Source organism: Xyrauchen texanus, chromosome 4, assembly GCF_025860055.1.
Source record: "Xyrauchen texanus isolate HMW12.3.18 chromosome 4, RBS_HiC_50CHRs, whole genome shotgun sequence".
Classification (NCBI taxonomy): Eukaryota; Metazoa; Chordata; class Actinopteri; order Cypriniformes; family Catostomidae; genus Xyrauchen; species Xyrauchen texanus.
This window is the reverse complement of record NC_068279.1, coordinates 15,168,337-15,183,435: the sequence shown is the minus strand read 5'-3', so window position 1 is coordinate 15,183,435 and position 15,099 is coordinate 15,168,337. Positions and strand designations below refer to the sequence as shown.

The 15,099-nt window shown below is 50.3% G+C and overlaps 1 protein-coding gene across 1 annotated transcript in view; it reads right to left on the bottom strand.

Moving 5' to 3' along the window:
* Window positions 1–15,099, bottom strand: part of LOC127643168 (neuroligin-3-like) — a 51,429-nt gene that overhangs the window by 9,919 nt on the left and 26,411 nt on the right. Inside the window, exon 7 of the mRNA XM_052125763.1 lies at window positions 13,929–14,596. Coding sequence (XP_051981723.1) covers window positions 13,929–14,596 — 668 coding nt within the window. The remainder of the gene's footprint in view (window positions 1–13,928; window positions 14,597–15,099) is intronic.

Below are 15,099 nucleotides of genomic sequence, written 5' to 3'. Positions count from 1 at the left end.
TCTGTCGCTGAGGGACAGCTTGAGGTGGCGTTTCCTGTCGACTGCGCTTGTCTTTGCGATAATAAAGCGCAGCAAAGGCCAGCACATTGAGGAAGAGGAGCAAGCTCCAACGGCGATAGTGACGCTCAGCTCAGTGGAGTAATCGCGCGGGTTGGCGATGACCAGCGGTCCACTGCGTGCTGTGGATTGGGGAGGCTGTTTACCAGAGGTTCGAACTTTGTTGCCCCGGGCAGGCGTGGCACTGTTAGAGCTATGCGTGGTCAAAAGCGGCGGGACTCTTGTAGTGGTGGATGTGTAGTGGAACATATCATGCAGATTGTACAGGTGAGGTACCAGGTGTTTCCAGAAGGCCACTTTAGTAGCACGGTAATGATCCCGAACACGTGGCTTTAACCCAATATGCAGGTAAATCTGGTCATGGGGACTGTATTTGGCCCACGTTACTTCCTCAAAGCGGTTCAGCCTTGGTGTGGATGAACTTAGTGTCCTGAGGAACTGGCTTGTTCGGATCCCTGACCAGAAACACACATACATAAAAAATTATTAATTACTGTAATTACTGATGCATATACACACAATCACACATGATTATGACACACAAATATGTTATTCACACATTTAAATATGAGTCATTCTGATCTGACATTACTGACATATTGACATTATCAAATCTGAATGGTTTATAAGTGTGAGTAAATGTGTATGAATATATAAATGTGTTTAAAGCGATAATTCACAAAAAAATGAAAATGATGTCATCATTTACTCACTCCCATTTTGTTTCAAACCCACATGACTTTCTTTCCTCTGTGGAAAACAAAAGGAGATGTTAGACAGAACATTAGGGCATGGGCAGAGTTTGCGTATGGCACAGAATGGCAGTTGCCATACCCTAGCATGCAGACAAACCCAGGAAAATATATGACTTATTAAGATGCAGTTTGCTCGTCACTTCAGTCTGTGTCAGCCTTCCCCAAAGAATTATAAGCCTAGTTGGGAGGGTTGGTTATCCAAGGGTTTTTGGCCATACTCTAGGTTTTTGTGAAACATTTGCTAAACGCATTATGCACTGACAACCTCAGTCACCATTCATCTTTATTGTATGGATTTGTGTGTGTGTGTGTGTGTGTGTGTTATACAGAAGAAAGAAAGTCATATTGGTTTGGAAGAACTTGAGGGTGAGAAAATTATGACAGAATGGGTGAATCTATCCCTTTAATTGTATCATAGCTATGTTTTCATCCTGGTTGCAAATTTAATTTATGCAAAAACCATAATATCACACAAACTATTTGCGAATAAAGCCTTGTTTCCATCCCATGTGTTCAAAAGTACAAAATCATGACTTTCATGGCATTAATAGTTCTGGGAGCACTATGTGTGCATTCCTCCATTCTTATGACTTTACCATGCAGATCTATAAGATCTTTTTCAAAAACTTCAATAAATCTGCTCTGCGGCACAGTTTAATTTTAGTGTGTATTTGACTTATTTTCTCTAAAAACTCTATGCAGGCTTTGGATTTTTTAGACATCGTTATTTCAGGATAACCATAGCAACATTTCAGATGTGTTGATTGGTCCGCTGGTTAGTCAAGTTATGAACGAGTTATTCAATCACATGACTTTTCTGATGCGCATCTTGTATTCCAAATAAATTCAAATAATACATTTGAGTTTTTTCTGTAAATGTGTTTCCATCAAGGTTTATGTATATTTTTCTTATAGAATAAAAACAAATCGGTTACCTTACGTAACTTCGGTTCTCTCTAGAAGAGGGAACGAGTATTGCGTAAGCTAGCTTACGCTACGGGAAAGATTAATCTTTTCTGAGATATTGAAGCCAAAAAATTATCCTTAATTTTGTATCCATTGTCAACGCAGTGCAGCAACTGCATACCTTGAGCGGGCTAGCTAGCGAGCTCATAGGTTGCTCCGTGGCAACTGCTGCAGCCTATAGACGAACTTGAGTGAACTTGCGTCCAATGACAGGCGCCCGCGCCATCACTGCATCAAAGCCCGCCAAAATGGGCGTGGCTAGAGTGCATATAAGCGTAAGTTCGTAGGCTGGAACCCTGGTTTTCATTGAATGAAGTGAAAATCGCTCGTGGCGCGAGCACGGCCGGCTACGCAATACTCGTTCCCTCTTCTAGAGAGAACCGAGGTTACGTAAGGTAACCGATTCGTTCTCTTACGAGAGGTTGTCTCGTATAGCGTAAGCTAGCTTATGCTATGGGAACCCATTGTCAACGCCGTGCGCGCCAAGCATCCACTGCATGAGCCCCGGGGGTGAGGGGACCCGGGGGAGCCCTTGTGAGTGGGGAAATAATATTTGGCCGGCAAGAGTGCGGGCCAGTGTGTGTGTAATACATAAGCACATAGTGGGAAGGAAAAGACAGAGCGGCGGTGCCGGTCTGTGTGGAATGTGTCCCATCAGTGCAGCTCACCAGGGGAGCTGTAGCGTATTAAACCGCTAGTATTTTCGCCTGCAGGGCGGGCACTTCCAGATTGTAAAATCTAACAAAGGTGGAGGGGGAAGCCCAGCCCGCTGCCACACATATGTCGTGAATGGAAGTCCCGCTGGACCATGCCCACGAAGAGGCCATGCCTCTAGTGGATTGAGCCCTAATGCCTAATGGGCATGGTAGGTCCTTTGACGCGTACGCGGCAGCAATAGCGTCCACTATCCATCTAGACAGTGTTTGTTTCGAGGCGGCGAAACCCTTGGTGCGCCCTCCGAACGAAACAAAAAGCTGCTCAGAGCGTCTGAAAGAGGCGGAGCGCGCAGTATACAATCTCAGTGCTCTGACTGGGCAAAGGAGATTGGCGTCGCGTTCGCTATCGGATGCTGGCAGCGCCGATAGGGATTTGTGCTCTGAAAGGAGTACCGATCACCTTGGGGACATAGCCATGTTTAGGCTTTAAAATGACCTTGGAGTCACTTGGTCCAAACTCAAGACACGCAGCGCTGACAGACAGCGTGTGAAGGTCTCCCACACGTTTAACTGATGACAGGGCAGTCAGAAAAACGGTTTTGAGTGAAAGGTATTTCAAATCCACGGATTGAAGCGGTTCGAAAGGGGGGGCTTTCATAGCTTCGAGAACTACGGAAAGATCCCAGATAGGAACCGATGGGGGCGCGGGGGGTTCATCCTTCTAGCTCCCCTGAGGAAGCGGATGACCAGCTTGTTTTTTCCCAGTGACTGGCCGTGCAGGGGTTCAGCGAACGCCGCGATGGCCGCCACGTACACTTTGAGCGTGGATGGGGATCTGCCGTTATCCAGCAGCTCTTGTAAAAACACGAGCAGCGACGACACCCCACATGTCCGTGGGTCCAGGTCTCTGTCGGTGCACCATTTTGAAAACACAGACCATTTGGACGCATAGAGTCTTCTCGTGGAAAGGGCTCTAGCGTGTATGATAGTGTTTATTACCCCTTCTGGCAAAGCGACAGGTAGTCGTTGATCACCCACGCGTGCAGCGCCCAGCGCTCTGGGTGGGGATGCCAGATCGTGCCGCGAGCTTGAGAGAGGAGATCTGCTCTCACTGGAATGGGCCACAGGGCTGTCAGTGACAGCCACGTAAGCTCCGGGAACCATGTCTGATTCTCCCAGCGCGGGGCTATGAGGAGCACCGAGTGACGCGTTTCCCTGATCCTCTGCATTACCTGTGGCAATAGCGAGATGGGAGGGAAGGCGTAAAGCGGGCAGTTGGGCCAGTCCTGGGCCAGCGCGTCCTCGCTTTTCGAGAAAAATACTGGGCAGTGAGAGTTCTCTTCTGACGCAAAGAGGTCTATCTCTGCTCTGCCGAATATACTCCATAACTTCTGGACTGTTTGAGCGTGCAGGGACCATTCCCCTGGGGAAATATTGTCTCTGGACAGTCTGTCTGGGCCGTCGATCAGGTGGCCTGGCACGTGCGTCGCCCTCAGCGAGCACAGGTGGCACTGGGACCAACTCAGTATGCGTTTTGTCAGATGGAAGAGGTTCCTGGATCTGACACCGCCCTGACGGTTTAGATAGGATACCACAGATCTGTTGTCCGAACGGACCGCGTGCGCTGTGTAGATAAGCGAGCCGTCATCGCCATGGAGTCTAGTTCTATTCCAAGGAAGGAAATTGCCTGACTGGGCTGTAGTGAGCTCTTGGTCCAATTGACTGCAAGGCCCAAACTGTTCAGATGACTGAGGAGAACTGTCCTGTGAGACAGAAGCTCCGTATGTGACTGTGCCAAAATCGGCCAATCGTCCAAATAGTTCAGAATTTGCAAGCCCTGACTCCGCAGGGGTGCGAGCGCCGCATCCATGCACTTCGTGAAAGTACGGGGTGCTGAAGACAGGCCGAACGGAAGGACGGTGTATTGATAAACCTGGCCGTCGAAGGCGAATCTCAAGAATGGCCTGTGACGGGGATTTATCTGAATCTGAAAGTAGGCATCTTTCAGATCGAGAGAAATAAACCAGTCCCCCTGGCACACATGCACGAGGAGTTTCCTGATTGTAAGCATTTCTGAACTGTCTTTTTGCGAGCACCTTGTTCAAAACCCTGAGATCTAATATTGGTCTGAGGCCGCCGTCTTTCTTGGGGACAAGAAAATAAGGGCTGTAAATCCCCGACTCACTCAGAGAAGGTGGCACTCTCTCTATGGCCCTTTTGCACAGAATGTTTGCTATTTCTGAACGAAGCATGCAGGCTGCTTCCGTGTTCACAGTAGTTTCGAGCCGTGCTCTGAAGCGGGGAGGGCGGCGATCGAACTGTAGCAAATAGCCCTGTTTTATTGTGCTTAACACCCATTTGAAGCGTAACGCTAGAGGGTGAATGGCCAAGTCGCCCTGATTGCCGCACACAGTGAGCTGAACAGAATGTGTGAGCGCGCTTACTGTGCTTATGCATGACTGCTCGCAGACAGCAGGGACAGGCTGTTCTGTGAGTGACTTCCCGATTGAGGTGAATGGGGAAAGAGTCACATCTGTGAAGTGATGCGGGAGCATAGTCACGGGCATGAGACTTACATACAGAGAGGTGTTTGCTGGCCGTGTGACAGAGTGGGCAGAGAAGGGGCGCATGCACGGATTCGTGGGCACGTTTATTGACTCTAACACTCGAGCTGGCTGTGCCTGCTTTATGTGAGTGGGCTCTGATAGGGACACGGGAAGTGTAATGCTTGTGTGTAGGGGTGAACACTGGATTGTGGGCACATTTTCTACACATAAGGCATGTTTGCTTTTCACAAAATTTCTTTTGTTCGCCGTGAAAATGGCATTTGAGTGCAGGCAAGCGGGCAGTATCACCGGCTTGTTGGCTGCTGAATCCACCACTGCAGTAGCCTGAGAGAAGGGGACTGACAGGGGCGAAGCTTTGACGGTCGTCCGGCCGCGGCGGGACTGAGCCGTCGTTTCCTTAACAAAGCTAGGAGGACTTCGGTTGCTCAGGTTTCAGTGCAATCTTAGGCCGAGGCCCGCAGGGGGGCGGCGGTCTGCGGCGGCTGTCTGAGCGCGTTCTAGGGCAGCTGCCCTGTCGATGCTGAGAAGCCTGGCTTTGCTGAGCTGGGCGCTGTGAAGAGGCTTGTGCAGGAGGCTGGTCACGTGGGCGGCCTGCAGGGGAGCTAGCGCGACGAGGCAGGAAGAGATTCATGGCTTGGGTGGCTTTCTGGACTTCCAAAAAACGGTCAACAATGCCGTTGTGGGAGCACTGGCTTAGACCGCCATCTCGCGGAGGGCGGGCAAAGGTGTGCTGCTACCGAATCCTCGACCGGGGGGATGGAAGAGTAGCCCCTCTCGGTGGCGCCGTCCACCAGAGCAAGAGAGGTGGAGACGTGGGATCGGTTCCTGGCCGAGAGAGGTGCGTTCCACGATTTAGAGAGCTCGGTGTGGAGTTCCGGCAGGAAGGGCGCGGCCCGGGCCGCGGGCGCCGCGCGGCGACGGCTCTGAAGAAAGCAGCCGTCGAGTCTGTTGGGAGCCTGCTCAGAGGGCGGTGACCACTCGAGCCCGAGGCGGTCGACGGCCTGTGTGAGGAGGCGCGTTAGTTCTTCCTCGACTCCGGCGCGGGTCCTGCTGGATTCCTGGGCCGAGGAGGAGGCTTGGGAGCCTGACCACTCCTCGCTGTCCGAAGCCATGATGGAACAGCAGCCCTTATCCTCCGCCTCGTCATCCGAGATGGCAACAGTGCGGCCGCTCGGCGGCAACTGCGCATCCTGGGAGGGCGGGGAGGGTGAAAGCGAGGCTCGAGGGAGAGGCTCCGGCGAGGTAGTCGCTTCTAACACCGGTTCCGGCAGCCTTTGGGAGCGGCGCTTCTTTCTGCGCGGCGAAACGAAAGGCGGCGCTGCGGCTTCGGTTTTGAGTGCTTCGAGTCAAGCCCGCAGGGTCGACATCAGAAGCTCCTCGCAGAGGTCGCATCCACAGTCAGCGAGGGCGAGCTCTACATGTTCCAGTCCCAGGCAGAGAGCGCAGATGAGGTGGCGGTCTCCGGCGCTGAGAGGGGCGCGGCATGAGGCGCAGGTGGTGCTAGGCATCTTAAAAAAGACGCTCGTTGCTCTTTTTGTGAAGTTCGCTGAGGAACTTGCTTGCTCTAATAAGGATACGTCGCCGGATGGCGTAGCTCACAGGATGGCTGAAGGTGGCGAAGACGGCCGGCTTCTTTGAGCGCTGTCCAAGCTTGCTAGATGCCCCTCGAACAGCGACGCGGCTTCTGCAGTTCAGAGATGCGAAGAGCTTCGCTGAATAGATGAAAATCAGGGTTCCAGCCTACGAACTTACGCTTATATGCACTCTAGCCACACCCATTTTGGCGGGCTTTGATGCAGTGACGGCGCGGGCGCCTATGGGCCCGCAGAGCTGAAATTTTCTTCTAAAAATCTTAAATTGTGTTCTGTTAAAGAAAGACATACACACCTTGGATGGCATTAATTTTTGGGTGAACTATTCCTTAAATAGAGTTATTTTCTGACAATGTACTGTGTTGTGAAACTTTTTTTCGAAAATTATTGTGAACAGATGTGATGCATTGTACTTGTCACGAACACAGAGAGCACCTCCCCCTTCAGTCATCGGAGATCAGATTCTCCGGAGTATTGACCGCTAAGACTACATTTCCCATAAGCCTGCATACCTAGGTCTGATTACTCCACAGCTGTTCCCTGTTTCCCACACTCTATATAAACCACCCAGCTCAGTCACTCCTTGCGAAGTCTTGTTTGCCCCGGCGACACTACCAAGCAAGTTACTCTCTGATTCTCCTTACTAGTTATTCTGTGTACCGATCCAGCCTGTTACTTAGACGCTGTCAGTTTGCTGCCTTGTTTACCTCTTGCCTGTTCCGCACTACGTTTGTTTGCTGCCTGCCCAGACCTCTGCCTGTTCTAGTTACTCTATTGCCTGCCTGCTACATTCTCTGTTTGCCTGCCCACGACCTTGCCTGTATGACTTGTGCTTTGTTCATATTAAACTAACGCAGATGGATCCCAACTTGCCTGAGTCCTCATTACAGAAGACTTCGCCACACCATGATCCAGCGGTGATTTCGCGCATGACGGAAAAACTCACAGCCCAAGCTAATCAGCTGTCAGCCCAACAACAACAGCTCGTTCGGCTTACAGCAGCAGTTGAGGAGATGATGCGCTCCATGCAGGTACTGCACCAGCCTACACCCGCACCGGCACCTGCAATACCTCAAACCAGCTCGGCGGCGATCGCCACGCCCCTCCTAGTAACCTCCGCGAGCCCACGACTCGCACTACCCGAGAAGTTTGACGGTTCACCGTCAAAATGCAAAGGGTTCGTCATGCAATGCTCGCTGTTCCTCTCTCAGCAACCGGCACTATACCCCTCTGATGAGAGCAAAATTCTTCTTATGAACTCCGTCCTCACTGGTAGAGCCCTAGATTGGGCAACCGCACTTTGGACCAACCAAGGATTTGCTCAATTTACCTTTGAATCCTTCCGACAAGGCTTGATTGATGTTTTTGATCACCCTGAGGGCGGTAAGAACGCCGGCGAGCAACTTCTGGCTCTCCGCCAAGGCAAGCGTACAGCTGCGGACTACGCACTCTCCTTTCGAACCCTCGCAGCCCAAACGGGCTGGCTCGAATCCACTCACAAGCTCCTCTTCCGGCAGGGCCTTGATACTGAACTCCAATCTGAGCTGGCTTGTCATGATGAAGGTATTTCTCTGGAGCAATTCATAACATTGGCAATCCGCATAGACAACCTCATCCGTTCCAGACGCCCAGCCCGGTGGTCTACACCTCCCTCTCCGGTGCACCAGCCAGCCAACACTTCAGAGCCCTTGCAGGTCGAACGGTCACACATCTCTCCCGAGGAAAGGGAACGCCGTTACGCCAACCGCCTCTGTCTATACTGCGGTCAAGCTGGACATCAACGCTTCAACTGCCCGACACGCCCATCACAAGCTTCCCATCCCGGGGTGAGTCTGCTCATTTCCTCTACTTTGCCTGGAACCTGCCTCGAAGTACCCATTAAACTAGCCTACCGGTCAACCAGTACTAACACCCAAGCTTTGATTGACTCTGGGGCAGCGGGGAACTTTATTGATGAGTCTTTCTGTGAACAGTATCAAATTCCCCTGACGGCGTGCAATCCTCCTTTGACAGTGGTGGCGCTAGATGGTCGGCCCTTGGGATCCGGCAGAGTATGTTACACCACCCGAGACCTCCTCCTGCAGGTGGGGGCACTACACACCGAAACCATACGCTTCTACGTCATCCAATCTCCTCGCAACCCTGTAATTCTTGGCTTTCCCTGGCTCCGACTACATGACCCACGAATTTCCTGGCGGGACAATCAACTCTCTCAGTGGGGTCCCAACTGTTCTATGAGATGTCTGCACGCCATTCGACCTACCCCCGTGGGGACCACCCACGTCGTAAGAAACTCCGACACACTCCCAACGATTCCGCCGATATACGCCGACCTCAGTGAAGCCTTCAGCAAGGCCAAGGCGTCACTACTTCCACCACATCGTTCCAGCGACTGCGTTATCGAGCTCCACCCCGGGGCTTCACCGCCCCGTGGCAGAATCTATCCCCTGTCTGAACCTGAATCTCTCGCCATGAAATCCTACATAGAGGAGGAACTAGCCAAGGGGTTCATCCGACACTCCACCTCCCCAGCTGCAGCCGGCTTCTTCTTCGTGGGCAAGAAAGATGGCTCGTTACACCCCTGTATTGACTATCGTGGCCTGAACGACGTCACAGTAAAGTTCTGATACCCACTGCCCCTAGTTCCCTCAGCCCTGGAACAACTGAGGCCGGCAAAGATTTATACTAAGTTGGACCGCCAAAGTGCCTACAACTTGATTCGCATCCGGGAGGGGGACGAGTGGAAGACCGCCTTTTCCACCACCAGCGGCCATTACGAATATCGGGTCATGCCATTCGGCCTGTCCAACAGCCCCTCAGTGTTCCAATCCTACGTTAACGACGTCTTCAGGGACATGCTCAATAGGTGCCTGATTGTATACATCGATGACATCCTGATCTACTCCGATTCCCTCGAGGAACACATCGTCCAGGTTAGAGCGGTTCTGAAGTGTCTAATCCAACACCAGTTGTATGCCAAGGCTGAGAAATGTGAGTTCCACTTGAGATCTGTTGCCTTCCTGGGGTACATCATCAACCCTGAAGGGGTGGCCATGGACGACAATAAGGTCCAAGTCGTGCTAAACTGGCCTCAACCCACCACGGTGAAAGAACTCCAACGCTTTCTGGGATTCTCCAACTTTTACCGGAGATTCATCAGAAACTTCAGCACCGTCGCCTCACCTCTCACTGCCATGGTAAAGGGGAATCAAAACAAACTTCACTGGACCCCCGACTCCCTCCGGGCCTTCGCTCAGCTAAAGGAGCGCTTTACCTCTGCACCCATTCTGCACCACCCTGACCCTGACATACCGTTCGTCGTGGAGGTGGACGCCTCGAACACGGGCATTGGAGCGATCCTCTCCCAACGCCAAGGTAACCCTCCTAAGCTATTTCCCTGCACCCTCTACTCCCGCAAACTCTCTTCAGCCGAACAAAATTATGACATCGGCAACCGTGAACTCCTGGCTATGAAAGCCGCGCTGGAGGAGTGGCAACATTGGTTGGAGGGGGCCAGACATCCGTTCCAAGATTTCACGGATCATCGCAACCTTGAATACCTTCGCTCTGCCAAGAGACTCAACCCCAGGCAGGCCAGATGGGCTCTATTCTTTACTCGCTTTGACTTCACTATTTCTTACCTTCCCGGGTCCAAGAATGTCAAGGCCGACTCCCTCTCTCAGCAGCACGAAGCCACACCTCCACCTTTTGACACCGAGCCCATAGTTCCTCCCGACTTGGTTCTTGCCCCTGTCCAGTGGGACCTCATGGCAGACATCATCCAGGCTCATACACCGCTCCGCCTCCACCTGAATGTCCGCCCAACCGGACCTTTGTACCTCCTAGTCTACGGGAAAGGGTCATGCGCTGGGTACATGATGCACCGCACTCCGGACACCCGGGCATCACGCCCACCGTCCGCCTACTGCGGAACCGCTTCTGGTGGGAGACACTGTCAGACGACACCACCGACTTCGTGAACAAGTGTCAAGCCTGCAACATAGCCAAGACCCCTAAACAACCGCCAGCTGGTCTGCTTCAACCACTACCCATACCTCGACATCCCTGGTCGCATATCGCGGTGGACTTCATTACTGACCTACCCAACTCTCAACACCATACCACAATTCTAACCGTCATTGACTGATTCTCCAAGGCCTGCCATCTCATACCCCTGCCCAAACTGCCATCAGCCCTGGAGACCGCCGAACACCTGTTCCAATTTGTCTTTCGTTACTATGGACTTCCTGAGGACATCATCTCGGACCGGGGCCCACAATTCACGTCCAGGGTATGGAAAGCTTTCTTCCACCGCCTAAACGTCAACATCAGTCTCACTTCTGGGTACCACCCGCAGTCCAACGGTCAGACGGAACGCCTGAATCAGGAAATAACAAAATTCCTCCGAACGTGTTGCCATCGCAATCAGGCGGATTGGAGTCGCTACCTTCCGTGGGCCCGAATATGCCCAGAACTCTCTCCTCAAACCCTTAACCAACTTGACACCGTTCAAATGCATTCTGGGTTACCAACCCCCTCTCTTCCCGTGGTTCGGCGAACCCTCAGAGGTCCCCGCAGTCAACGACTGGCTGCAGCGCAGTGAGGCAGTGTGGGACCAGGCCCATGTCCACCTGCAACGGGCGGTGAACCGTTCCAGAGAGCAAGCCAATCGCCACCGTCGTCCCGGCCCCAGTTACATCCCTGGTCAATGGGTTTGGCTCTCAACCCGAGACCTCCGTCTGCACCTGCCATGCAAGAAACTCAGTCCTAGGTATGTGGGTCCCTTCAAAATCCTTAGACAAATTAACCCAGTTTCTTTCTGTTTGCAACTCCCTGCTAATTACCGTATTTCTCCTACTTTCCATGTCTCCCTGCTCAAACCGGCTGATGCTCCGAGGACTGAGGAGGAGGCGCCTCCCGGACCCCTCCCCATGATTGTGGGCGGTGAGGAGGCCTTTCTGGTGTGCACTCTGCTCGACTCCAGGCGTCACCGAGGTCAGATCCAATACCTGGTGGATTGGGAGGGGTACGGCCCGGAAGAAAGATCCTGGGTCAGTGCCAATGACATCCTTGACCCCAACCTCATCACAGAGTTCCACCGGATCAATCCGGAGAGACTGGCCCCTCGACCTCGGGATAGACCCCGACGCAGGTCGCATCCTCGCGTCCGGAGCCGCTCACGGGGGGGGGGGCTCTGTCACGAACACAGAGAGCGCCTCCCCCTTCAGTCATCGGAGATCAGATTCTCCGGAGTATTGACCACTAAGACTACATTTCCCATAAGCCCGCATACCTAGGTCTGATTACTCCACAGCTGTTCCCTGTTTCCCACGCTCTATATAAACCACCCAGCTCAGTCACTCCTTGCGAAGTCTTGTTTGCCCCGGCGACACTACCAAGCAAGTTACTCTCTGATTCTCCTTACTAGTTATTCTGAGTACCGATCCAGCCTGTTACTTAGACCCTGTCAGTTTGCTGCCTGCCTTGTTTACCTCTTGCCTGTTCCGCACCACGTTTGTTTGCTGCCTGCCCAGACCTCTGCCTGTTCTAGTTACTCTATTGCCTGCATGCTACATTCTCTGTTTGCCTGCCCACGACCTTGCCTGTACGACTTGTGCTTTGTTCATATTAAACTACCGCAGATGGATCCCAACTTGCCTGAGTCCTCATTACAGTACTGTGATACTGTGAATATGTTTTTTTAATCTGATGCTATGCACTGAACAAATTCATTTAATTCATTACAGAATGTGAGGAATAGTTCATAAGTTTGCAACTGAATTTTCTCTAAAGAGTACAGATGTTAGTAGTCATCTAGATGACTAGATGAAATAGTCTAGTTGCAATAAATGAACTGTCTGGCATTGTGTTTGAACTTGAATTAATGAAAACCTTTATATGCACCTATTGCTACAGTGTGGTTCTGTAGTGTTATTGTGTGTGTTTTTGTACACTGCCTGGATAAAAAAAAAAGGTGGACCACGTTTAGCTTTGATTATGGCGCCCATTCGTTGTGGGATTGTTTCGACAACCTTGTTTTGGCCGAGATCTTGTATTGATGAAGGGAGAGTCGAACCACTCCGTAAAGTGTTCTCCAGCACATCCAAAATATTTTCAACGGGGTTAAGGTCAGGGATCTGTGGTGGCCAATTCATGTGTGAAAATGATTCCTCATGCTCCCTGAACCACAATTTGAGCCCGATGAATATTGGCATTTTTGTCCTGGAATATGCCTGTGCCATCAGGGAAGAAAAAATTAATTGATGGGATAGCCTGGCCTTTCAGTACATTCAGGTAGTCAGCTGACTTCCTTTTATTGTTGCATAACATTGCTGATCCTTGATCTGCCCAACGACACCAGATCATAACACTGCCTCCAGGTGCTTGAGCATGAGGTATGCATGAGGGGTGCGTTCATGTGCTTCCCTTTTTACCCTGATGCACCCATCGCTTTGGAATTGGGTAAATATGGACTCATCAAACCACATGACCTTTTTACATTGCTCCACAGTCCAATCTTTATACTCCCTAGCAAACTGAAGTTGTTTTTTTCCAAATAGCCTCACTAACAAGTGGCTTTCTTGTGGCCACACAGCTGTTTAGTCCTAATTCTGTAAGTTCTCGTCATATTGTGTATGCGGAAATGCTCTTACTTTCACTATTCTGCTTACCAGTTCTGTGCTTTAGCCCACTACGCTATCACCACTCCTCTTACTTTCACTATTAAACATATTCATGAGTTCTACTGTCGATTTTTTAAGATGTGACCTCACAGAGCGTTTGAGTGATCTCCATTCATGATCATTCAGTGTTTATTTCCGACCACATTTCTTCCTCGAGGATGATGGTTCACCACATCCTTCCAGGTTTTAATAATGCGTTGGACAGTTCTTAACCCAATTCCAGTGATTTCAGAAATCTCCTTTGCTTGATTCAGGCCAATAATTTGCCCCTTCTGAAACACAGTAACATCTTTTCCACGACCATGGGATACGTCTTCCGACATGGTTATTTAAGAAACGAGAAGCTACACACTGCATCAGTTAGGGTTAAAATAATTATTACCAGCTGAAACATATTAATCACTTCAATAATGATCCAACCATAGGCTCTTAAGTATCTGCTTATTTAAATCCAAATGGCAATTATTTTATTTTTTGGCCAGGCAGTGTACTTTGCACAGTTGAATTGCTTTGGAAATAATAAAGCTGCTTTCAAGTTGTCTTTCTTTGTAATTTTACATTGTTCAATATATTGCTTAATGTTTTGATGTGTTTATTAGGATGGTATTGCATTGTGTTTTAGGTTTAGTGTTATTGTATGGATCTATTTTACCCAGTTTTTGCAAAGTTGGTCCAGTAGGTCATAACGACGGCACTCAGCATGATGTCATTGCGAGAGAAGTTACAGGGGAAGAGTTCTGTTGGACCAATAAGTGGAATGCCAAACACATAGGGTAGCTCATCACCATGTGCCGAATCCGCCCATGGAGGTTTCATGGGGCTCTGGCAGTGATGGTAGAATGCATAAAAAAAGGTTGGAGAACCGTAGCGAGCATGCAGGTCTGCCGTCACCACTGCTGGCTCCACCCACTGGTGATCCGTAAACATGGCCACCAGAGTTTTGCGACGAGTTTCAGGATTGTCTCGATCGGCCCAGTCTGTGTACATAAACTTTATAGTCTCTCTCAGAGTATCCTTCCCTTCTGGGTAACCATAAAGACCATCCACAAAATCAGAGACTGCAAAGTCAAAATCCGAACCAGAAACGCTACCCTCTTCTGGCTCCACCACTCCCTCTACAAAGCGGAAGCCCTCCCCTTGATTAACGCCCAACATGATGTCATAGTTGAGGAACTCCCCCTGCTCCATGAGCACTTCAGGGTCATCAGGGATGAGGTCACCATCAATTACAGGTCCAAAGGCCACATGGAAGCGTGCTGGCTGAATTTCCTGTTCCACCAGCTCCCTGTAGCTACGCTTCTGCATGCAGAGGACCAGGTCCTGCATAAAAACACACATACATAGGCAACTTTTATATCACCATCACCTACACACAACAGGTAAAAATTGCAATTCAGCAACATACATTTTTTTTCACAATAAATATCGTTTCAAAACCTTTTAAAAACACTTATGAGCCAAAACTACAATACAATAAAGATTTGGAACCAAAAATAATGGAATTCACAATAAAGCAGAAAAAAGTTTGTTATATAAACACCAGTTTCTTCTTCCAGATGTATAAAATGTTAATTCATTACTAGCCCAAACTGAAAAGCAACAACAATCATGCCATGGTCCAAATCACTGAGATAAAAATGTTTCCCCATTCTGATGGTTGATGTGAACATTAACTGAAGCTCTTGACCCGTATCTGCATGATTTTATGTACTGCACTGCTGGCACACAATTGGCTGATTAGATAATCGCATGGGTGATTGATTGTGCCCCTTCGGGTTGGTTTGAGTAATTCTGTAACTGCTGATCTCCTGGGATTTTCACAC